Below are 26404 nucleotides of genomic sequence, written 5' to 3'. Positions count from 1 at the left end.
AAGGCTTGTAATGATAAGTGTACCCAAAGAATATGATGAAACTGAGCATTCCTGTCTACAGTGCACCAAAACTATTCCCCTATGGGAATATCAGGAAAGAGTTGACAGTATTTGTATGCAGATCAAGTGCAAGAACTCCTCTTCCTTATATACAAACCCAACGTTTTACAGACTGATTTGGCATGAGACATATGAATGGCACAAACTATATTTCCCAGATCACTTACTAAGCCAGCTGAAGAATTTCCAAGGCTCTATAGGTGATTACATTCCCGTGAAAAATGAGCTTCTTGTGATGAATGCATGCAAGCCTGGAGTTTACACTATAAAACACTGCATGACCTTCTCAACCTGATGATTAAAAATATAGTGTTTTACATCAGGTTTCAAACATATTTCAGCAAGTCAAATTAACTCTAATAATGCTAGTAACACTGCTTTACCCGACCTCACATTTTCTAACTGAAGCAAATGAAACTTGCCATTAAGACACACTGGCCAGTTTACTGAAAAAATTTTTTGAAATACATGATGGGGTTAAAGTTAACTCCTCAACGAACTGCTATACAAGTGAGGTCAGCCAAATTAATTTGTGGTTTCTACAATATAAAATCCACCTATCCGGTAACTATCTAGAGAATATTAGATATTCAACCATTTCTACATGACAATTCACTTTTAAAATCTGAACAATGAACAGAGTATGAGGTGGACAAACTTGAGTTTACTTTAAAGTGCTTTATTACTGAACTAGCCACTTTAGTGGGCTCAAGAACACCACATGAGAAACAGTTTTTGTCTGTTCTTGTTCAACAATTGACTCCACGATACCCAATCAACAGGGTTATGTAACTGTCATATTACTTAAGGAAATGTTACTCTCTAGTAACTTAGAACAGCTGGCCACAAGTCCACCTCTCTCTAAGCAACATCACATGCCTTTTGTACATCAGACAACTGCTATTGCAATTTGATGTTAAAATTATTCATTTTCCACAAATTAGAGTCTGGTAGGGTTGTATTTTGGAAACCAAACTGCACTGTGGATAAGCCTAGCTCTTACTATGCTTTGAATCTGTATACTGTACAAAGACTTAGGTTTGTAATGAGCAACAGCCATTCCATCAAGTTTTCACTCTTTCTGGTTCAGTGTATTCAAAACATGTCTGCTAAAGGAGCACGTCGTTCAGCTCCGCTCTCTCTACCATGAACAAAAATACTAAACATTTAATCCAACTTGCTTGGCCACTTAAATTTTCAAGAGGTTTGCCTGAAATATGTTTTTGGGTACCATTCATTTCCATTTTTATTATATATCTGGGGCATTCTGTAAATGCTCTATTAATTGTTGATGAAATTTTGGCACATTACCTGAATGGAAGTACTTTATTTGCTGGATTGCATTAACATTTACCAGGGGATAGATTATTTTGCATGAAATCTACAACCTTCAGACATAAGCAAACCTTTTACAAATTCAGGTTAACAGACCAATTCACCAAAACATGGTGCAACAAAATTCAGTTACATGAAATACACTTTCACGCATCTTCAGCTCTCATCAAAGTAGGTTTGGGTCTTCCACCTGCTTTAGGTGAGTAATTGACAATCCTGTTCTCCACAAAGGGATGGGCAAAGACACTACCTCCATACATATTCCCAATACCTTTCCGAGAAATACTGCAATTCAAAACATTTCAGCTTCAACCAACATCCGTCTCTATACGACCTGTCAAAAATTTTTGTGGCAGTCTTCTGCTCAAGACCCACCCCTCTTTACAGATATTTTTGTCACCCCGGTTACTTCTTTACTTCCACCATACCTTCTCTTTCCGCTGTTCATGAAGCTTTTACTACAATCTATGGGATGACAAAGGTGGCCTTGCAGTGGAATAGAGCAATTACCTGGTCCCCCATCAAAGTCCTCATACACTTTTTCAACTTTTCCTCACGTAAACATTAACTGGCGTTTCAACAAACTAATATATTGATATTCTTGTCCTGCTAATATGTACTGATAATGTGTATATGGAATGTGACCACTGCTATAAAGACCTTTCGATGGCAGGATAAACAGCAAAATTAGTTGACATGAATGTTTAAGATTTTTCACTCAATGGCATTAGCTTGGAACTCATAATCAATAAGCCTTGAGGCCATTAACAATACTGGTTGCTGAAACTGCATCAACTGAACACTTGCATGGTTAAACTAATTTCATGTACTTCAAAAACCATTTACCACATTTCTGAACACGAGACATTTTGATAGGAACAAATAGTAAGCATGAAGTCACATGCTCAAATCCATGTTACTCAACTATGGTTGGTAATCTCAAATTGCCTAGCCTTCAAAAGCTCACCCTTTCTATTTTTATGCATAAACTATTCACACTTACTACTCAGAAACTCTCATACAGGTCTCCATAGTTTCTTCCAATTCAATTAAAAATGACAAATTCTACAAATGACATAGGAAAAAGATACAACTGATTTACCTCTCCCACATTTATTGAGTGATCTTAAAAAGTATGGCAGCTTCACTGTTGGTCCACTGCTGCTAACCTGAAAAAAAAAATTATTTATTAACTATGCTTCTCAAAATCCCTAAGTTTTAATTACTAAAGTTTGGGGCATTCAAGTTTTGATTACTAAAAATGACACTGCTAATTCTTTTGGTTTTAAATGGTTTTCCGAACTGTTATAAGTGACATACTGTAAGCCCTAATATTGCATATACATTATCACAAATATTTACTTTTTTCTCTTGGAATAACTGATCTCTACTTTCTGTATTTACTATTACCTTCTTACTTTTCAAATGAATGCCATATTCTTTGGTAGCTTAAATTTCAAGTCAGTGGCCCCATGGGGCTGTTCCATAAGACTGGGCTCATCTGAGTAGTCAAAAGCAAAGCAATGTCTATTAAAATGCACAGTACATGGCAATACTTACTAGAAAGGGAGAGCAGTCTACTTCGACCTCGCACGCATCTTCCTGCGCTTACGCTTAAGCCTACGCATACGCTTCTTTCTCCACTGAAAGGGGAAATAACCTCATTAGTTTTGTTTCTACTTGTGCAAAAAAGGACCCTACCTTTTGACAGAAATCACAGCTACTTTCAAAAAAGGGGCAAACTTACATACTAGTTCTAAAATAACAAAACCCATCAATCACCACCTATCAACTGTAAATACAGTATAAATATAAAATTTAATATACAAGAATATGAAACCTAGACATTACATGTCACATACCTCTACGTTTCCATAATTTTTAAGACAGCTTACATCAGTTTGAAAGAATTCCTAAAACAAGTCAAAAGATATAACCCTGCAGTAAAAATAGTACACATGTACATGAGATAATCACAACCAGCGTTGTGATCAATAGCAAGAACCAAGGTTTAACACCTTACTGAGCAAAGCAAAGTTACTTATATGTCGCCAACATGGCTCACCAGGAAGGCCATTCACTAACAGCCAATAACCTGTCCATCATACATTTGAAAGCATTTATGTAATAAATGTCTCCATTAGGCATCAGATTAGTTTTGTTTAGTAATCTTGCAATAAACCAGGTAGACTTGGATTAGTTTCATCTTGTAATTCCTCAAACAATGCAGTTTCAATGTTGGAGCATGACAAGTGTCACTCCAGGAAGGAACTGTTGGATGGGTAATGCCACATGGAAGGTGACCAAATATCATTAAAGGACCATGACTGTAGGCTATTAGGTGATATGGAACTTGCTTCCATCTAACTTGGCCAGCTTGACTATGGCACCTCTTGCAGCTAGGTACACTGAGGTAAAACACCAAACCTCAACATTCACCATTCCTTCTGGCTGAAAAGCTATTCTGTCCAAATGGAGGCTGGTGGTTACTGGGGTTAAGCCATCAATACAGGTCAAGGAAAATTAAACCATGTACTTGTTGGCGATTTAATAACGTAAAAAGATGTGGGGGTTGTTTGGCAGTACCACAACTGTCAAATATCTGTGGCAGAGAAAAGGTCTTCCTGAATGCCTAGGAAGGTGCGATGCCCCTTGCACTGTAGGATGTTAATGAACATTCAGGTGAGCTACCCAACCCACCTTTCAGGCATTTGATAACAGCACCTATGGCAGGACAGCATTTGGAAGCAAATCAACAAAAGATTTACATCTCCTGTCTCTAAGGGTCAGAGAGAGATCGGGAATCAATGTGTGACCTAACTTCCTTAAGCAGCACTGCATCGACCATTTACATGCGCCTGTTCAGGAAGTCCCCCCCCCTTCAAGGACAAGTACCTAGAAGGATCTTGCTGGTCCCAACTAGTCAGGGGTATGTGCTAAGAAATATCACAAGTGCTCTTGTACAGTACATGAGGTATAAGCTTCAAACAAATCTGATCTAGCTTGGAACACAGGTAACAGTATTAACTATTACTGTTAAGCTTAGTGCCTCACGATGCTTAGTCACTTTATTAATTCTCCTTGTTCTATTCTGAAAGGTCCTACCCCTGTAGTAAATGCCACTGAATGCAGTAATAAACACTCTCAATACCTGTAATATATAGGCTAGTGACTCAGAACCTAGGTCTAACTGAAATTTAACCAGGAACAGATGAATTGCTTACAACCCACATCTGTATGATTACTTCCAAAGAAAACCTGTCAGACCAAGTTCCATTAAACCAAACTATCAAGTTATCACAGTATATATATATATATATATATATATATATATATATATATATATATATATATATATATATATATTACACATTAACCACAGGGCATATAAATTCAGCCCTAAAAACAACCAACCATAGCAATGCTACTTTGTCAAGCATGATGCATAATATAAGACTGAGTGGTTGTTATTCACTGTGGCTTTACAATTAGTTCCATAGAACATTTCAGGGGCTTTATGCTTTATGATTACTACAGTGCAATACAACTTTGACCTAAACAATACATTTTTTTTTTAGCTTAATAATTTGCCCAATATTAACAGGCTGAGTATGCTTACCTTCTCTACAAACAACTAACCTATGAAAAAAAAAAACAACTAACCTATGAAAAAAACCTGAGTTCCAGTCAACATTTTGTTTGCCTATTGTTTCTGTTTATATTTTAACAGCTGGTATGAGCCTATAGCCAACCCCTGACCCCTTTTTACCCACAAGCCTCTTACAGCAGCCTTTCAAGTACACAACATACTGCTGTAGCCCAGAAGTACCACTGACAGTATGCTGAAGCCAAAGCCAAGAAGTAACAGTTTGTCATATATTGATACCTCTTGCCAGTCCCAAAGTTTCAGAAAATCAATGGCGATTACTCCTTACAGCTTAGTTTTAAATGTAAAATTGATATTTAAGTAATATGCTGCTGGCTGACTCGACACATGGCAGTCACTGTTAAACTAAACAAATCTGCCCAGGGAAAACAGGGTGGGCTGTCTGTACATGGCAGTCATTGTTAAATTAAATAAATCAGTCTGGGAACAACAGGGTTGGCTATCTACACATGAGTCACTGTTAAATAAATCAGCCTGGGAAAAAGTGTTGGCTGTCTCTACACTTGGCAGTCATTGTTAAATTATTTAAATAAATCAGACTGGGAAAAACAGGGTTGCCTGTTTCTATGCATGGCAGTCAGTTAAATGAAATAAATTAGTCTGGGGAAAACAGGGTTGGTTGTCTACACATGGCAGTCATTTTTAAAAAAATAAATCAGCAGGGGAAAAAAAGAGGGTTGGCTGTCTCTACACTTAGAAGTCATTGTTAAATTAAATAAATCAGTCTGGGAAAAACAGGGTTGACTGTCTACACACAGCAGTCATTTTTAATTAAACAAATCAGCATGGGAAAACCAGGGTTGGCTGTCTCTACACATGGCAGTCATAGTTAAATTAAATAAATCAGCATGAGAAAAACAGGATTGGCTGTCTACACATGTCATTGTTCAATGAAATAAATCTGTCTGGGAAAAACTGGGTTGGCCATCTACACATGGCAGTCATTTCTAAATAAATCGGTCTGGGAAAACCTGGGAGGCCTTCTGCCAATCAACAAATTTTGCAAAGCTGGGCTTATAAGTGATTTCATTACATAAATTTTGGCATTCCCACCATATAATGAACAACTAGTTGGAATAGGAGATGGAATTTAGGCGAGTGGCCAAGGGCCAGGCCGTGAGGTCATTCTGCGCTGAAACGGATTTTGAGTTAAAAAAAAAAAAAAAAAAAGTTTGTAAGGTGTAACAATTATGAGAGGGTGGAGAGTAAGATGGAAGAGAATATGAAATAGAATAGACAACAGAATTTAGGCAAAAGGCCAGAGTTGGAACAAATGAAGGCATTCAGCACCAAAAAATTTTGACAAAGGTTTAAAAAGTGTAACAAGAAGAAAGGCTCAGTGTTGCACATTGAAATAATTGTTAAAGAGGGTGCATAGTTAGATGGAGGAGAAAATATGAAACGAGGTACAGTATAATGAAGGGTTGGAACTAGGGGGCAAAGGGACCCTCAGCAATGATTACTAAGTCCTACTACAGCGCCAATTTGGTTCGATAACTACCAGTTTAAGTGCAAATCGGGAACAGTGTTTAGTAACAGCATTCAGGGGACGAACTTCAAGACATGAGTAGTCTAAAAGACAGTATTCATCCTAATTAGAAACAAAAGGACATACGCAAAACACCAATAGGAGGAGGTAAACATAACCATTAGACTCATCTAGTACTACACATTATAATGCAATATAAAATGCAGTATATATTCAGTAACAAAATCATTGATAAAGACGGTCAACGGGGTTATTTCGGTGGGCGAGTGGCCGGAACGAGGCCTCCCCCGCCGGTAGGATAGTATTTTCAGTTTCCCCCTATTGTTTGTGCATTTATATTTAATTACAAGAAATGCAGACTAAGTTGGCCGTTCTCATTCAGCAAGAACAAATGATCCGTAGATAACACCGATGTCTAGGACTACGACCTTGCCGAGAAGCCAAAAACACGTGGAATGCACGCGTGCTGTCTAGCCTACGATAGACAGCGTTTCCAAAAACATTTGTCTTCCTATTCCCTAAATTCAATCTGAGGCTGTAATTTACAAATGTGTTTCCCTTTTTTTCAGTTAAAGAACCACCTACATGCTACAACCGTCACTAATGGGAGCGGTACAAGATAACTTTGCGGTTGACCAACACAGTGAAGTTCAATCACTGCTCCCTCCTAACGTCCACTAGTATTATCAATACTAGCAATTAAAATGTACATAACATATAATGCATCCGTCAAAACAACAATATATATACATTATATAAACAATAAAACAAAGCACAACTCTCTCCACACAGTCCAAACAGGTCGGTCGACCACGATCCATCAATCCTAAAAACTACCAATTTTAAAAATCCAACATCCGAAAAAATTACACTTACCTTAGCACGCATGTTGCCGTGTGTCTGATCTGCAATAAAGGAAGAACGAATTAGAAATAGGAAAGATGCTCAGCACCCACTATATTCACAGATGATCTTCGATATAACAAGAATTGACGGAGGAGGACGTCCTTACCAGACGAGGCAGACGCGGTGAAGGGAACTAATGTTTGGGTTTGTGTGTGACGTCATGAACCAGACTCCCGCTATATTTCTACCAGGGAATGATTTTGTAATATATATCATTAAAATAATGAATACACACATAAAATAATTTATAAATAGTAATTTATTCGTATTTTTATTTATTTTTATATATTTCAATTTCTTTGTGAGATGAATGCTAAGAGTATAGAGGCTTTTATAGTGACGTCATCAGATGACTAAAGTCCTGTCCACACTAGGAAACATTGTTTGGAAACAAAGTTTGCAAACTGTTTGAAAACAGTTTCTTGGAAACTGTTTGTAAACAGTTTGGAAACTGTTTGCAAACAATGTCAGTTGTCGCCAGGATGCCTGCTGGTGCAGTAGCCTCTGCATTTTACTTGGCAGTTTTAACGCACTCAAGGAGGGATAAGAGAAAGAAAAAGAGATGGGTGAGGAAGTTTTTAGGAAAAGGAGCGCGTCATGCTGACATGCTCCTGGCGTGTAAGCATATGTACATATACATATGTGTAAGTATGAATGTTTAAGTGTATATATGTAATTATATATACACATACATACACACAATATAATATATATATATATATATATATATATATATATATATATATATATATATATATATATATATATATATATATATATATATATATATATATATATATATATATATATATATATATATATATATATATATATATATATATATATATATATATATATATTATATACATGTGTATGTATATATACATATACACACAGAAACACTAAATGTTTTCCATTCTGGATGGGAAACAAATATACGGTAAAAAGTGTTTCTAAATTGTTTCCAAACAGTTTCCAAACTGTTTGCAAACTTTGTTTCCAAACAATTTCCAAACTGTTTCCAAACAGTTTGCAAACTTTGTTTCCAAACAATGTTTCCTAGTGTGGGCAGGTCTTTTACTCTGCAGGTGACTAGTTTAAAGAACTCAGAAAGATGAACAATATTTTGTTGATGAATTAGAAATATAATTTTTGCCAAGCCGACACCACATATTGCAAATCATTCATTCGCAAACTGGTGTAATAAAGTGTTTCAGATGTATTGTATCTAGCAAAATTAGGTGTGGGCTTTCTTCTCTTTTCATCCATCTTTGTTTTTTTCAGTTTTATTGATTTTCATTCAATTTTATTTACTATTGGTAACATACTAAGAATTTCTAAACAAGTTTGAGATTTAAGTCTACCTGAAATTGCTTCTTTTTTTACTTTCAGTCTTTTTATGCGCCTCTTAAGTCATTTTCCAAGGGTACTTTTTGGTTTCTCCACCAGAATTATTAATTTCTTTGTTTTCATGAATAAAGCCTGTTCATCTATAATAATTCAGCCTCCCGATTTTGCCATCTGCTCTCCATATTCTAGGGTTCATCTTCGTGTTTGGTACACTGTCAATGGTGTTCAATATTTGACTATAATTCTTCTTTGGCCCCATTTTCATTCAATTTGTTCTATTACATATACGTTTTATCCAGTTTTTTTTTATTCTAATCCATTTTTCCAATTTTTTTTTATTCTAATCCATTTTTCACTTCTCGTGTTATCTTTTATCATTAAATTGTTATTTGTTTTTATGTTTGTTCTTACACTTCTTACTTCTTTTCCCATGTGTATTCTAGAAGATATTTTCTTCACTCTTCTGTCCTTTTCATTTCTTTTCTTTTTATTTAGATCCTTTCTTTCTTTTGTTCTTATTTCAGAGTTCACCCAAGGTTGTTCCTGTACTTTCTCTTCCTACGACAGTTTCATGTGATTTTTTAAAAATAACTTCTCTTCTGCTGCTTCTTCCATTCTAAAGCTCCCTCTCAGGTCTTATTTCGATACGTCTGCTTGTTAGGATTTCGTTCTAACTCCTAGTTCCTGGTTCCTTAGCGGTCACTCCACAAACACAGTCGCTGGCACACTACACTGCTCGTGTTAAGTGCAGAGCTATTTGACTTGAATTAGTTTTACTGTATTGCTTTTCTCCTTCATAGTTTTATTACATTATTTAAATTGACACTGAATTCCTTTGTTTTTTTCACAGTTTGAATCGTCTTTAGCTTCACTGTATTTACTGGTTCGTCAAACTTTATTTTAATCCTAGAGCATTACGCTTTCTGCAACAAGAATCCCAAAAAGCTAGAGATGTTACTAAATTCATTATTACCCAGTGTTACTAATTAATTTCTACTTTACTTTTAACCCCCACACTTTTCTCTTTTCCTGTTACTGAGTCAGTGCCATGATATTGGTTCGCTTATCTGCTTTTGTAGTATCTTGCTTCTTCGTACTTTCCTTTGTTAGAATTTCTGCTACGCTCTGACTTGTGCCAAAAGCGATTCGGTTGTCAGATTGTGATCTGTGCTATAAGTGGTAGATTTTTCTTTGACTGTCTTCATTTCCCTAAAGTTTCTAAACAAAACCGGAGTGTAAAAGTCCCCGAATATCATCAATGTTCACTTATCATATTGTTTTGTCTAATTTCGTCGTCTGTACCTCCATTCTAAAGAAGTAGGCTATATTAACATTTTGTTTCTGTTTCTATCTTTCTATGACTATCTTTTCATGACTATCACCATTTTATACAGCTGCGTTAAGCCTCCCTGTTCTTAACCTAATTCTTCAAAATTTACACATCTATGTTTTGAAGTATAGTATTTGTTAAAAAAAATATATTAAATGGGCTTAAGCTATGTCCACTAATTTCTGTTTTGTTAGACTGGAGGATACACACACACGTACACACACACACACACACACGTGTATTATATATATATATATATATATATATATATATATATATATGTATATATAATGTACAATTGTACATTTCAAATATAATTTTAGGATTTCTGCTTGTTTAAGGATATCTAGAATCTTGCCATATAAACAATGAGAGCAGAGAGAGATGAAAGCTACGATTTCAAAAATTATGTTGTTTCTTTAAAACTTTTCAGATCGGGTCATTACAAAAATATTTTTTTCTCTTCAAATTCCAGTAAAGCTTACATTAATATTTTTATATGTAATTTTTATTTATATAAATATCAATATTATGTAATAATGATCTTTTAACTTAAAAAGCATAAGCTATGATGAGAACCAATATTTCAAAAGTATACGAACGCCGTCGGACAAAAAGCAAAACATAAACATTGATGTCAAGTTGACAAACCGAATCCGGATAATAGGCCTAAGTACCAGGTAAGGCTTGTGCACGTTAAGTGTCCGGTTAGATTAGAAACATTGACATCTATTGAAGTTATAATTGATTATTTTAATGCAAAAAATATAATTAGAATAAAGAAAGGAAGACGTCTGATGGACATCCTAAGCTTCGGCTAGATCCCCTATTGTAGGCCTAGTTGTGTAGTCTCGTATTAGGCCTATGTTTTCGATAGAACCAATTGATTCTGGGCCTGTGAATTATTAGTCATACGAGTTATGAATTATGTTGAACTTGGATTCATCGCAGGCTGTCATAAGTTAGTTTGGCCTAGGTCTAGACTGACTTCATGTAGGAGAGTCGTAGACCTAGGCTCAGTATCATGATCAGTTAGGCTTAAGACTTTACCAGGGCAACCCTATCTTCGGCTAATTTTGTAGTCAAAACCTACCACTAGATGGCGGTGAGCTCTGACAAGAAAATTGGCGAAGGGACACACAATAAAAATGGCGACGAGACGAAAACTAATATTTATCATGAAATTCTAGCGGTCATTTTTTGCACATTTCTGATATCAGTTTTGGCGTGGCGGAACGGCTCTTCGCGCCTTATCCTCATTTTGAAAGATTCTTGGAAAGCACATATGTTCTGGCAAGTGGCAATTTTGTGCTGTGTGCGCTTGCCACAGGGGTTACAGGGGACGAAATCGTACCCCTAACCTCTGGTTATTGACGACTTAGTATCCTAACCAAGAGAATCCTACCATAATCCCCTTATATTATGTAAAAAATGCACATACCTTATTCAAAATCGGGGAGTGGCTACAGTTTACCGGGGCACGGATGGGAAGACGCCATGTTAACAGTTTGAATTTCATGCTAGAATAAATGCGCTCAGGTCGCGTGGTCAGGTCGAGGTTGAACTACTTACCTATGCAGAGGGATTTGGTTGTTGAACGGTTGCCCCGGTAAACTGTAAACTACCCAGAGATCGTTAGCATTTGTGACTTTGCAATAGATATCAAACAGACCTATTTGGTAATTAATCATGCCAAACTATGCAAAGAGTAGGTAAAACTGCAGACTAGACTTTCTCGTCTGCTCTGGCTTGATAACTACTAGTTTACGTGGAAAATGGGTGCCGTTTTTGGCACCAGCCGCTTGGGGATGACTAAAGACAGCATTTATCATAAATATGAATAAAGGACATACCAACAAAAACGTAAACAAAAGGGGGTAAATATTCTGGTTGTCGACTGGCGGGAACCATGCAACACTAGTAGTCTTTAGTTTTACCAAAGAGTATACTTTCTTGACTGCTTAGCTTATTTCTTCTTCTGTGCATTAGGCCTATTGTTGGTGCAAATTACTCATTTTTGTATTTCCCTTACCCTGTGTGTTTCACTGACATGATGATGTCAATGGGAACTGGTGTGTATAGGATGGGTCCAATCTGACATATGGTGCTGGACATTACTTAACATGGGGCCTGAAACACCCCCTATCCCACCAACCTAACTTGATGGCACAGCATAAATTATACATTAATCTTCCCTAAACTAACCTAGCCTGTTGTTCCAGGTTGTACCTGACTAGTGGGGAATGAACCCAGCAGTTAATCATCCTCATCATCATCTAAAGTTGTCACATGATGCAAAGATTTCCATATAAATTCTGTTGTTAGTTTCTTTTTGATACTTTCATTTCTGCAAAGCTCCATTCATCTTTAGCCTCATAGTTCTCACTCAAGTATGTGTGGGTCTTCCAACTATCCTGGTATCCAGAGGAGCAAAGTTGATGCTATCTTGTACTATTTTTTTCCTTGTGAAGGTGCGAAGGACTCATCCAAACCGTCTCCCTCACCCTTTGATCAGGACAGGTTTGCATCTTGCATCTTTGTTTAGTGTTAGGTTGGAGAAGTGACACATTGGTTGCTCACCTTCCTTGCATCCTTCTGGAAAATAGATGGCCCTTACCATTTTTGGGCCGACAGTGCAGTCCAGACATGCTGCAAGACCTACCTGGAAACTCAGCGGATTAGGAAGGTGGGTTTAGAGTGCTGTCATTCACCCCTGAATGGCAATACCATTGCTTACCAACAGGGCATATCCTGGTGGTGAAAGACCATCCCTAGGCACAGACTGTTTCAGATATAGCAGAAGTTGTAAACCTCAGGTTCCATTTCCTTTGTGATGGACTTGTTCTTTGAGACAAACCCTCCCACCTAAGGTGTGAGTCTTCTTATAAAAGACCAGGGTTTGTGTCCTCATAGGTCCAAGATCAAGATAAATTTGCATTTTTCCAAATATGCAAGCGTGAAGTCTTTTGAAATCGTCCCTTATCTAACCATACCCACATTTGTCTTAGTCGCTGAAGGAAAAAGTGATTGAGTTACCGGCAGATGAGTGGATGGTACCCCATCACACCTTCCTGCCACCACTTATGACCTTATTGCCAAGCTTTAGTGACCAAATCAGCTGTTGCTGGAGGTGCCCATATAAAAGGTTTCAGGTTCATATACCTGTAAGGCATGCAAATTACCTTGAATTTGCAGAGTTCACAAAATATTATTAAGGTTGTGTAATAACATTCAGTTTGGTTTTACATTTAGTTTTTAATATGGAAAAGAATATTATATTTTGGGTGAAGATGGTCTGCCTAGTACTAAAAAGTATTTTATAAAATTTTAGGAAATACAGTAAAGATGTTACAAAAGAATATAAAGGTTTAGGTATAAGAAAATAGTTATTAAACTTCAAAGAGTACTGTATGTTACTTGTGTTACGTTAGTGAGTTGTAAAGTACCTATTGAGAGGAAAGCTTTTGTTTTGGTGAACTATATTTTCATTGTTTACTGAACTCAGTATTTTTCAGGTATGATGAAAGGTACCAACTGCCAGAGGAACTCAGCTTTTGAATGAGCATCAGCCTTATAGTGAATTTCTTATTGGATCTGCTTTTGTGATAACCACATAAAAATGGCCGATGGGAGTGCTCCAACATACGCAAGTCTGACCCCAGCTAATCCAACCATAATTAATGGATTTGCTGGGGTGGACCTAAACAGCACAACAGCTGACAACGCAGCAGACTATTATGAATGATGCTGACCAGGCGCTGGTTGGATCAATGGGTATGGTAAACACTGTGGGTGTTGCAACTATTGCCAGTGGCATGCAGACTGTTCAGACTGTAGCTGCAGCCCCAACAATGACCAATGTGATACCCTCGCCGGTCACTCAAACTCAACACCAGTCGACACCAGAAACAACTCCAACTCCTGAAGTGCCAGCAGAATCCACTCCAGTAGACAGGAATACCTTGATTGCTGTTCTTCAGTTTCTCAAGAAAAATAATTTGAAGGTAAGAATGAATTTAACCAAGTTCATGAATGCAAAATTTGAGTTAAGTTTCTTGAATTAAATGTGCTTTACCATGGATACTAGTCTTACATTAGCACAAAATGTTGTGAGAAAACGTGTGGTATATTTATTTAACTGCTAATGAGCTGAGAAATGGTTTCTGAATTGTCATATTAAATCTTAATGAAAATATTTTTAAGTGAACCTTTTTTCTTTGTCTTAGGGTACAGAAGAGCTGCTAAGGCAAGAGTCAAATTTCTTCGAAGAGGTGGATGATTCAAAACCAGGCATTGGTGGGGATGCAGAAGTCTCAAGTGTCCTTTCAGCTTACAAAAGTGAGGGTGATCCTGCTGAGTATGAAGATGCTTACATGAGTCTACAAACATTTATTGAGAAGAGCTTAGATGCATACAAGGTACGGTATCGTAACAGTGACTGAAGTTCTTAATTTGCAAAGAGGTCTTAGTATATGTAACCTTCATCTGTAAATTACCCAGAATTTTTTATAATTTATACTCCCTCTTTTCATGCGTGTATACCATTCCTCTCTCTCTCTCTCTCTCTCTCTCTCTCTCTCTCTCTCTCTCTCTCTCTCTCTCTCTCTCTCTCTCTCTCTCTCTCTCATGAGTGCAGAGTGTGCAGAGTGAAAAGAGTTAGAGAGACGTCAGTATAGTTTGGGTATGGTTCATAAGACCATTATAAGCATAGAGGGAGGAGATTTCAGGTGGCATGACCTTGAAAAGAACAGAGGAAAAATGAATCATGTATATTGATGTATATCTTATGCTATTGTTAAAATGACTGTGGACCACAAACATACATATCTTAACAGCATAGATAAAATATGTGTGCTGTGTACATATATATGTATTAAATTGTTAAAGGATCATACCTTTATTAATATATTTCAGCATGAGATGTCTCTAGTGTTATACCCAGTGTTTGTACATATGTACCTTGAACTTGTTTATAATGGACATGAAGAAGTTTCAAAAACATTTTTACAAAAACTGGGACCCCTCCAAGAAGATTATTATCAGGATGACGTTCACAAGTTGTCACTCGTAACAAATCGTGACCACATGACTGGATACCAAATAATGGACAATTTTAGGTAAGCATGTTGACGTGTACTTCTTCTTAGTATTGAGATTAGTGGTAAGGCCAATAAAATGCTGGATAATAAAGGAAAATGGTACAGTAAGGCATAACAGTGGAAAAAACAGGTAAATTCACCTTCACCAGGATTAGGGAATGTTAAAAAAGAACTGGGAAAATAGGATGTGGTTTCCACATCTTAAAGGTGTAGAAGGAAAGAAATATATAATGAATTGACCAATCTGGACATTTCTCAAAATAGTATCAGGCCACCTCAGTGTGTAACAGTTATTCTTGTAAGTCAGAGGTTACACTGGGATTTGCCAGTTGTTGGTTTTGTGATCTTGGGGTATATGGCAAGATTTTCTGAACACAGAACTCTAAATTTGGATTTTACTTATAGGACTTACCTGGTAGTTACATATAGCTGTCGTCTCTGACGTGACGGCAGAATTTTAAATTCGCGCTAGCGCTAAAAACACCTAGGTGATCCTCTACCAGCGCCCTCTATAGGTAACAAGGAACTATCCCAACAATGTTCTAGAACCCATTAAGTTTTCTGCCGAGAGACCGTAACACGGTCTCGTTTTGTGGTTGAATTTTTGTCTGCAATTTATACTTAAGTATTTCTTTGTGGTTTTTTTGCTAGCTAGCGCTTTGCAATTTGTGGTCGGAATTAATTCTTTTGTACAATATGTCTGATTCTGGTTCCCAGTATAGATATTGTGCTTTAGGCTGTAGGACTCGTTTGCCTAAGGCGGCTATCGACCCCATTCAGTTTGCTCTTCATGTAGGGGTAAATTTTGTAATTCAGAGAATACATGTGAGGAATGTATGCATCTAACAACGGATGAATGGTCAGCCTTAGAGAAATATCTACGGAAGTTAGAAAAGGACAGAGTTAGGAAAGCTTCGCAGAGGTCATCATCTGCTAAGTCTGTAGGGCAGGTAATTCAATCTGTTAACCCTCTCTCCTATTAACTCTCCTTTGTCCGACCCTGTTGATCCCAATCCTATCACCGTGTCAGAGTTAAAAGTCCAGATGGACACTAAATTTTCAGCTGTGCTTTCAGCCATCCAGACGATGGGCCAAGCCATTGAAAAATTGGCTCCTCGAAGTGAAGTGTTAGTGGAGGAGGTGTCTGTTGGCCCACTCGTTCTCCCAGGTCTAGACCTCTGTCGGACTCCTGGTTCAGGGAGAGGGCATGTCGAAAACTGAAAGGAGGCGAGTGGGGCTTGCTCCCGAGCAGTCACCCCCTCAAGTATTCCTGTTGTGCATTCCCAGGATGCTTCCGCACGCCATAGAAAAGGCGCTGCTGGGGATGTGTCTTCTAGTGGTGATGATTCTTTGACTCCTCCTCGAAGTGGGCGCTTCAAGCATTCTTCTCGCCCTCTCAAGAGGTCTCGCGTCCGTCTCCTGCAGCGATTCCTAAGAAAAGATCGTTGACGGATCCGCATGCGGGCTGTAGCTTCTGGGAGGATCCTGAACCTTTTTCCTCCTCCTCTTCAGTAGATCAGCCCCTCGTCGGAAGGAACCTGCAGCGTTACTATTGCCCGTAATAAGCGCGTGTTTCCGTTCCAGGAGCGCCTACATCTCGTCCAGCCTCATTGCAGATAGTGCCTCCTCCTACTACCGGTCAACAAGATCCCCGTTTTTGTCGCTCAAGTCACGGACAAATTGACGGATCTTATTCAGTTCTTTTGTGGCGCTCGTGCTGCTTCGGGAGCACCTGTTGCGGAGACACTTCCTTGAATCGCCACAAGTCTTGACTCAAGAGCCTCCCACTCGCATGCACCAATGAAGAGGCTCAACCAGGCGCTTCAGCATTCTTCTCTGGCTCCGGATTCGCCACGTTCGGTTGGCGAAACGCCACTTCAGCTTGGCGCGGCGCCACTTCAGCTTGGCGCGGCGCCACACTTGACGGATTCGGCGCCACATCGGCATGGTCGTAAGACTTTAGATTCCGCGCGACCTACTTTTCGTCAGGAAACTGTTCCTGTACACCAATTGTCTCCTGTGTCTTCTGTAGACGAAGAAATCGAAGAAGATGTAGAAATAGAAGAGGACTTTCCAGGAATCAAGGAGAAATCTTCGGGTTATAAGGAGTTACTCAAGTTTTTCGTGGAGAACTTTGGGGACTCTTTTAAGCCTTCGACTCGGCTTCTCCCAGATCGCAGTTTAAGAGGGATAACCCTCGGATCCAGCTCCTTTTACACGCCTAGTTTTGGCGATTTCGGCCAAGAAGGCTATCAAGAAAATTAATTCTGGCTCTCAGACAAGAGAGAGCAAGGCAAGAGTATGTTTTGTCTTCCACCCTCCAGATTGGCTCATCGCAGCCGCATGTGGTAAAGACTGGAGAACGTTTTTCTTTGGGTGTGTCTGCCTCCGCTCAAGGGGACTTCTCCAGTCTAGTGGATTCAAGTCGTCACACAGCTCTTCAATCAGCGAAGATCTTTTTCACGCAGTCAGAGTTGGATCATCTTCTCAAGAGTATTTTCGCTGTTGTGGAGGTCATCAGTTTCCTTGATTGGTCAGTGGCGGCTCTGGCTAGGGAAAGTCAAAGAATTTCGGACTTTTCGGATGCGCAGTCGACGGATTTCACTTGATGATCGACTGCATAGACAAGGGGTATGCGATTGTGCCTTGAGCTAACCCCATTTTTGCAACCGGAGTTCTGAAGAAACGACAACTCTGGTGCTCTTTTTTTGGCGAAGGTGTTTCCTGCAGCCAGAGGTCTGCTCTCCTCTTTGCCCCCATTGTCGAAGGACCACTTGTTCCCTGAAGGAATTAGTTCGAGAGACTGCTGAAGCTCTCACACAAAAAGCAACACAGGACCTGTTGGCTCAGTCAGCAAAGAAGCGAAGAAGACTACTCCGGTAGCTACTTCCACCAAAACTTCGGTGTTTTCGGACACTTCCAAGACGTTCAGGGGCAAGTCTGCTTCTCGGCCCTTTTCCAAGTTTCGTGGGAAAGGAAAATCTTCTACTGACCTTCCAATTTTCAACAAAAGAAATGAGTGTGCTGTCCTCCACATAGCAGTAGGTGCCAGACTCCAGTCGTTCTCGGAAGCCTGGCAAAAGGCCACTCAAGATCCTTGACCTTACAGGTGATCCGAGAGGGTACTCCATCCCATTCCAACAAAAGCCCCCTCTATCGGACGCTCCAGTCGTTTTTCCAGCATACTCCAACGACTCTCAAGAAGTTTTAATGCCCTTCGAGAAGAAGTAGAAGCACTACTAAAGGAAACAAGCCATCGAATTAGTGCCGACCCCATGCTCTCCGGGTTTTACAACCGTCTTTTTAGTTTCAAAGGCGCTGGGAGGTTGGAGGCCGTTCTAGACGTGAAATTGAACGTTTTTGTAAAGAAGACGAAATTTTATGGAAACGACAGAGTCGGTGTTAGCATCTCTTCAACTGGGACTGGATGGTCTCGATAGACCTCCAGGATGCGTGTGCTTTCCACGTTCCTATCCATCAGGAATCAAGGAAGTTCCTGAGGTTTGTTTTCCAAGGCAAAGTTTTCCAGTTCAGAGCTCTTTGTTTGGACTGTCAACTGCACCTCAAGTGTTTACAAGAGTTCTGTCAACGGTGGCGAAGAATCTTCACTTGCAAGGAATAAGGATGTCAATGTATCTGGACGACTGGCTTCTGAAAGCACACTCCAAAGCCAAATGTGTGGGAGGACCTAATGAAGACATTATCTCTGGTAAAGGAACTAGGCCTACTAGTCAATGTTACGAAATCGTCCCTCTCACCATCACAGCAGATAGTTTATTTGGGAGTGAGAATGGACTCTCTGACTTTTCGGGCTTCTCCATCAATCACTAAGAGTAGAGTCTTGTCTAAGCATGATAGACGACTTTCTACATCGCGAGGTTTGCTCAGCCAACCAGTGGATGAGCTTACTGGGGACCTTAGCCTCGATGGAGAAGTTACTCTAAAACTGGGGAGACTCAAGATGAGGCCTCTGCAGTTTTATCTACAAAGCCAATGGCCACGCAAAACCCATCCGGTTCCTTTCTTTTCAAGATCTCAGATCAGATCAAGAAGGAGCTGTTCTGGTGGAATTCAAGAGAAAAAGACTACAGGAGGGAATTTCTCTTTATCAAGAACCCAGACCTCACACTCTTGTCAGGCGCTTGATCAGGGGTGGGGAGCGACTTTAGACAACAAGGAATGTTCGGGCCTGTGGCAGGATGAGCAGAAAGAACTGCACATAAATGTGAAAGAACTGAAAGCGGTACATCTAGCCCTGATGCAATTTCAGCAAGAGGTAAAAGGCAAGGTTATTCTAGTTCAGTCGGACAACACGACAGCTCTTGCTTATATCAAAAGGCAGGGGGGGCACTCATTCCTTCTCCCTGTATCAGACGACCAAGGAACTTTTAGAATGGTCGGAAGAGAACGAGGTCACGTTATTGACCAGGTTCATAAAAGGCGAGAGGAATGTAACAGCGGGATCTTTTAAGCAGGAAGAATCAAGTCTTGCCCACGGAATGGACCTTACATCCGAGGTTTGCAAACAATTGTGGAATCTGTGGGGTTGTCCGCTAGTAGACCTGTTTGCAACAGACAGAACAAAACGCCTCCCAGTATATTGCTCCCCAGATCCGGACGACAAAGGCACTTTGGGTGGATGCAATGACAATGAGTTGGGATTGCCTAGATCTTTACGCTTTTCCACCTTTCAAAATTATCAGGAAGGTCTTGGAAAAGTTCAGGAACCACAAGAACACCAAGATGACTCTAATCGTTCCTTTCTGGCCATCGAGGGAATGGTTCCCAGATCTTCTCCTCCTCCTCGCAGATTTTCCGAGGATCCTCCCGTCGAGGAAAGATCTACTCAGACAACCCCACTTCCTGAGGTTCCATCAGAACTTGTCCGCTCTTGGCTTGTCGCCTGCAGACTGTCGAGCGACTCCTCAGGAAGAGAGGTTTTCAAAGGAGGTTGCAGGCGCTATTGCTTGCTGTGACCCAGAAGAAAGTCTTCAGACGCAGTAGACCAGGCTAGATGGAATCAGTTTAGAGACTGGTGCAATAGACATGGAGTTTCTCCTTGTCTTCTAAAACCTCTCTAAATCAAATAGCGAAGTTCTTGCTATCCTTTTTAAGGAGAAAGGATTGTCTTTGAGCACGATTAAGGGTATCGATCAATGCTTGCGTCGGTATTTAAAGCACAGAGGTCTGCAGACATCTCGAACAATCAGGATCTAACAGATTTACTTAAGTCTTTTAATACCTAAGACGAAAGTTCCTAAACAAATAGCATGGAATTTGGACATCGTTCTTAAATGGATTTGTTCAGATCAGTTCGAGCCTTTGGCAAATGCATCGCTGAGAAATTTGACTAAGAAAACTATTTTTCTAGTAGCACTTTCATTTTACAGCCAGGAGGGTGAGTGAGGTTCATGCCTTGGACAAAACTATTGGTTTCTCTCAAGGAAAAGCTGTATGTTCTTCCTCTCTTAGGTTCTTAGCGAAAAGAACGGCAGATGCGTCAGACCATGGCCTGAGGTCTTTCAGCATTAAGAGCCTTTCAGATCTTGTGGGAGAAGGAGAACAAGAGAGATTGTTGTGCCCGTTGAGAGCCTTAAAGTTCTATATTCACCTTACAAAAGGTATCAGGGGCTCTTCGGAGAACTTGTGGTGTTCTGTGAGAAACCCGTCAAGACCACTTTCTAAGAATGCTTTTGCTTTCTTCTTAAGAGAAGTTATTTCAGAAGCCCATGTGAATTGTCAGGACTCAGACACGGGAACTCTGAAAGTGAGAGCACATGAGATAAGAGCTGTAGCTACTTCTTTGGCTTTCAGGCACAACCTCTCAGTGCAAAAGATTGTGAATTCTACATTTTTGGCGATGTAAGTCGATCTTCGTTTTCGCATTACTTGTCAGAATTGAAGACTGATTTTGACAATGGCAGTACCTTAGGGCCTTTAGTAGTTACTGACACGGTGGTGGGTGAGGGGAGAAAGAGGGCAACCCTATCCGACTAACATTTTCTCCCTTGAAGTTGGAAATTGAGTTTGGTTGCGTCGTTTGTAAACTATCTGTACTATGTTGTTGGTTTAGGAGTACCTACAATCTTTTAATTTTGTGGTTGAAAGTTTTTAATTTTATATTTTGGTGATAGAGGTGATCCCTTATTGTTAATTTGGTTCTGCGCCCAGAGCAAGGGCATACTAAGTCTTGTCCGTCACGGCGTTGTCCTCTACGGCAAGTACTAACAGATTGTATCTGACACCCGGATCCTTTATATCCTGTCTATAAATCGAGGGATAAAAAAACAGACTACAGAGGCAGTAACCGCTGAGTCAGCAATCCTTCAAGGTAAGGAACTAAAATTCATGTTTTTGATTTCTAACAATATATGTGGCTGACATGGTCCCACCCCCTAAAGGTGCCAATCAGCTATATGTAACTACCAGGTAAGTCCTATAAGTAAAATGATATTTTTATGATAAAATAAGGTTTTACTTATACTTACCTGGTAGTTACATGAAATAAACCCGCCCACCTCCTCTCATGTCAAGTGGGCTTAAAACTTAATGGGTTCTAGAACATTGTTGGGATAGTTCCTTGTTACCTATAGAGGGCGCTGGTAGAGGGATCACCTAGGTGTTTTTAGCGCTAGCGCGAAATTTAAAAATTCTGCCATGCACGTCAGAGACGACAGCTATATGTAACTACCAGGTAAGTATAAGTAAAACCTTATTTTATCATAAAAATATCATGTTGCTTAGGGATTATGGAAGTTTATTGTCCTTACAATTTTCGTAACTGTTTCTCATTTTGAACTAATGATAGTGAAGTTGTATTGCTTTTATCAAATTGGTGCCCTCTGTCAGTTAGTAGGTATACTGAAGGTGGCTATGCAAAAATTATGTTCCTCAGAGGTGAGTGTTATGGCACTGATTGGATAAGTTTCCTCTGCTGAAACAAAAGGATGATAGTATAAGAGTAGTGTTTTAGAATGGTTCATATGATTAAGTACTGTATAAAACTAGAAAATTAATTTAAGAGGGAAAACTTTTCCAATTAGCCAGTCTTTGCTAAAGAATAATAACAGTAACAGAAAGAATTATCTAAATTGAGGATGTTGGTGTACAGTGTAGATGGGCCCGCTATGTTTAAAAAAAGCTCCTATTATTATGATATATAAAGTACTTCAGACACAATTTGCATAAATTAAGATGTACAGCTATACAGTAAACCCCCGTATTTGCGTTCTCATGGTTCGCGGACTCACGCATTCGCTGGTTTCTCTGTGGAACATATCTAGCCATCATTCGCGGAAAATTCGCCCATTCGCGGTATTTTTCACTGAGAAATATTCACTAATTACTGTATTTTCATATAATTTTCATGAATAAATGCACTTTTTGTGATAAAACTATTAAAATACTCAGGTATAAGCATTTTACAGGGGTTTTCTTGGTTTAAGCTATCAAAATGGGCAGTTCTAAGTGTTTTTAGAGGAGTTTTAAGCATTCGCAGATTTGACGTATTTGCGGGGGGTGTGGGACACATCCCCCACGAATACGGTGGGGTTCACTGTAAAGTGTATTGATCCTATTTTAATATTTTGTGCTCTTCATTTCAGGTCTAGTCAGTTTACTGTGAGAATGTCACGAGATTCATTTTCACATTTGAAAAGGTATTTAACTGAACGCTGGAGGTGGGCCGGTTTCTCGAATTATAAATGATCGACTGTACTTGTATGTTTACGAGGGTGTGCCACGCACGCGCAGTCAAGTGCTGGCTACAGCAGGGGCGCAAGAAGGAGAAGCTCCTAAACAAGGTGATAAAAATATTTAATTTTAAAGGCTTATGACTAGTTTCAAGAAATAATTATGTCCAGCCTGCATGATCTGTTTGAAATACCTAATGATAGGAATATCATCCACAGTTTTAGTGGCATCACTAGGGCTGCTGTCACCCCACCCCAAGAATATCCATCCACACTTCACCATGTAGAATTCTTAGTAATGTTTGTTGTATTAATATAGGTATTACTCATAAATCATGATTTCTGTACAGAACTGAATAAGCAACAATAGTAGTGTCATAGAGAATTAACATAAACCTTTAAATTACAATATCATGTGGATAGCTTAAATGATTTACATCCTCATCATCATCCTTATTTTTGGAAACCCTAATTGCAACCACCATTTGTTTCATCTGGTTGTGTCATGTATGTCTTATATAGTTAAAGTTTGTAGTCTTCTTCAGTAGCTTATTTTTCTGCTTTGTAAATGTTTTTGAAAACAGTACTGTGCATGTAATAACATTCCTTTAAGTTATAGCAGTCCGGCAGCATAGTCCAATATTTCAGATCAATTGTTAATTTTTTCATAAAAGCACCAAAATTGTACACATGTAGAAGAATGTATTTCAAATAATTCTAGATATGGAGCCACCCGAGATTGTGCCTTGGACAGCTATGGCGGCCATATTCCAAAATGGCCTCCATTCTACTTTAGTGAAATGGGCTATATGCTCTTATTTTGTTACTGTCTTTCTGCTAGATATAAGTAATGTGTAAAATTCAGTACACTGACCATGAAAGTAACATATCCAACTATCATGAGCAAATATTTTCAATAAAAAAAGCTATTATTTGATTTGTAAATGGCTGCTCAACTGAAACTTTTTGCTGAAAAGTACCTATTATTGTAGAAAATGAGTCAGATGATATTCATCACATTCAATGGGTTTAGGTTCAATAAAAATTTCAATATGGATTAAATACTTTACCCTCTTTTGAAAAGAAAATTGATTATCATGATAATGACAAAATCAAAAAACTGTACTCAAGTAATTGCACACTTGACATTGAAGCAGCTACGGTTTAATGTCTACTACCATGTTTCTAGGACACATACACAAGGTTCACACATACATTAGTATAATACAGTAAAATAATGGATTAACTTTTTTTGGTAACTGCACATGGTAACTACTGATGTTGTAAAACACCACAAGTACAAGTCTGCAGTGATAAGAGTTTCTTAGGTCAAGTGTACTGGCTCTCTGGATCAAGAAGTCAACACATTTACTAGCATTGCATCTTTGCATTTGCACATTCAAAGCCAGGATAATATCTCAGTCTCTGTCTACTGGTAGTTTGTGTCTAGTCACATTCTCCTTCACAAGCACACATCCACTGCATTACAGGTTAGCCTTCTTGCATTTGCATCGGTTTCTACAGCCTTTTTTGCAACAGCATGTAACCAGTTCTAAGCAGCTTTTTGAAGCCGCTGTGGTCCAGCGTGGTTCTTATGACCCATCCTCTGTTTCCTGCCAGCCCCAGCTTGTTGGTGATGGAAGCAAAAGTTGAGGGACCAAGACTTTCCCCAAGATATAACCACCCTGGAAGACTGATCTCTTTACATGCTGTTCCAAAGCATGGTATGTAGGTGGGATGTGCTGGAAGGAGTTCGTCTTGCCGAAGAGTTTCTGGCCTTGCTGACATCCATATATGGACTGGTGCGGTCATAGAGGAGCACCATGAATCTTTCAGTGCAGTGCATTGTGCCATCCTGGATGTTGACTGGCATGGTAGTCAGGGTGACCAAGGAATCTGTCAGTGCTGGAAATAAGTCTCATGTTCATCAGGCAGATTTCTTACCATGCCCACAAATGCTGATACCATGTCACATCTGGTCATGGCATGGAAGACAGGGAGGGCACGTGCCTTTTGTGGGCCGAAGGAGGTAGCTATTTCATTGGCAGGGATGTAGCAGTAGTTCTTGCCTGTCCCAAAGGCAATCCAGAGTTCATCCACACATGGTAGTACCTGGGCTACTGTCACAGCCAAGATGATGACGGACGGTGTCTACGGTTCGAACTTGAATCTGACGGTGGTCATGTTGTGCAGATCACTGCTTCCCCATCAGTGACTACCAGCTCCTTTGTCTTGTTATGGAAGGACTGCACCAGCACATGGGAAAGGAAGGTGAAGAGCTACACCTTGTTTGCGTCGACACATAGGAAACTCTGCCAGTTTCCTGGTGTGGCTGTGGTGCTCACCACTTGCTGTCACACCCCTTTCCCTCGTTTTTCTCTTGTCACCTTCTTTAAGGAGCCATCTTTGACATATAGAATGAAGACTTGATGGGCATATTCTTCAAATGTCTTGGCAGTGTCAGGCTTCAACATCTGCACAATGACGGTGCATCAAGGACAACATAAGTGACAGCAGGTGCATCACACTGAGCCTCGGCAAAATCTTCAAGGCACTCCAGCAACTGGCTTTTGCCACCCAGGTGTAGCTTGCCTACATCAGATAATGCAGGAGGACATGCTTGATTTTCATGATAGAAAAATTTGTCCAGATTTCCATCACAGTTCTGGCAGCTGATATAGAGCCTTGCAAATAATGCCATATCATTCTTCACAGATGCTTCCTTTCCTTTGGGAACTTTTGGTCCTCTCTGTTCTGAAGAGAGAGAGCTTGTTCCTCTTCATAGGTTCGTCAAGTCTTGGTTCTGTTTATGATGCAATGATTTGAGTATACCTCAAACTGTTCTTGTCCAGTCTGCTTGACAGTGTGAACTGTTTCAATCACTGCAGGATTGGCAGTCTCCTTGGTGTCTAGGGCCAGCAGATATGGACTATCCTCCTTGAAGGGATTCCCCAGCTCTTCAGTGACAGCCACAAGTGATTGTACATCTGTGGCAAATGCTTTCTGTGCACTTGGTGTTTCTTCATGGTGACGTGGCTCTTCATTGGCATTTGGATTCATGTTCTCCACCTCAAACTCATGATAATTCTGGCCACCTCAGGTCCGGTGACCATCCAGCGCCTCAGAGCATTGGGATTGTCTGTATATAAATGGCACCTCTGTCACCCTTGACACAAGCATTATTCTGTTTTTGTGCTTGGTCAAGAGGAATTGCTGAGAATTGCCTTTTGGTCTTTTGCACTGTGAAGTGGCCAGCCTTGAACTCATTGCTGTTGTGGAAGTTCTGCCATGTCACATAGATGGACTGGTATCCACCAGGCATAGTGTATATGGTCCAGCACAAAGAACCACGGAACTATGTCAGTTAGAGCATCCAGGTACATGCTGAAATTTGCCTCTCTCACAGATCACACGTAGATTAGGATGGAGAGCTCCAGATCCAGGACTGTTGCCCCGTACAAAAACTGGGGAGAGTTC

At 39.6% G+C, this 26404-nt stretch overlaps 1 protein-coding gene and 1 long non-coding RNA gene across 2 annotated transcripts in view; one reads left to right on the top strand and one right to left on the bottom strand.

Annotated features, from left to right (window-relative positions):
- Positions 1–2492: 2492 nt before the first annotated feature.
- Positions 2493–7674, bottom strand: LOC136838676 (uncharacterized). Its single transcript, XR_010853081.1, has 4 exons — positions 7564–7674; positions 7428–7456; positions 2956–3038; positions 2493–2564 (listed from the first exon to the last, which is right to left on the bottom strand). It is a non-coding gene; the product is annotated as an uncharacterized lncRNA (long non-coding RNA).
- A 3033-nt stretch (positions 7675–10707) lies between these two features.
- LOC136838673 (transcription initiation factor TFIID subunit 5-like) overlaps positions 10708–26404 on the top strand; it is a 34391-nt gene continuing 18694 nt past the window's right edge. Inside the window, 7 exon segments of the mRNA XM_067104047.1 lie at positions 10708–10817; positions 13653–13839; positions 13841–14141; positions 14364–14555; positions 15052–15254; positions 22841–22910; positions 22912–23038. Coding sequence (XP_066960148.1) covers positions 13757–13839; positions 13841–14141; positions 14364–14555; positions 15052–15254; positions 22841–22910; positions 22912–23038 — 976 coding nt within the window. The 5' untranslated portion in view covers positions 10708–10817; positions 13653–13756.

Source organism: Macrobrachium rosenbergii, chromosome 5 (assembly GCF_040412425.1).
Source record: "Macrobrachium rosenbergii isolate ZJJX-2024 chromosome 5, ASM4041242v1, whole genome shotgun sequence".
In the NCBI taxonomy this organism is placed as follows: domain Eukaryota; kingdom Metazoa; phylum Arthropoda; class Malacostraca; order Decapoda; family Palaemonidae; genus Macrobrachium; species Macrobrachium rosenbergii.
This window is presented reverse-complemented; position numbering and strand designations above follow the sequence as displayed.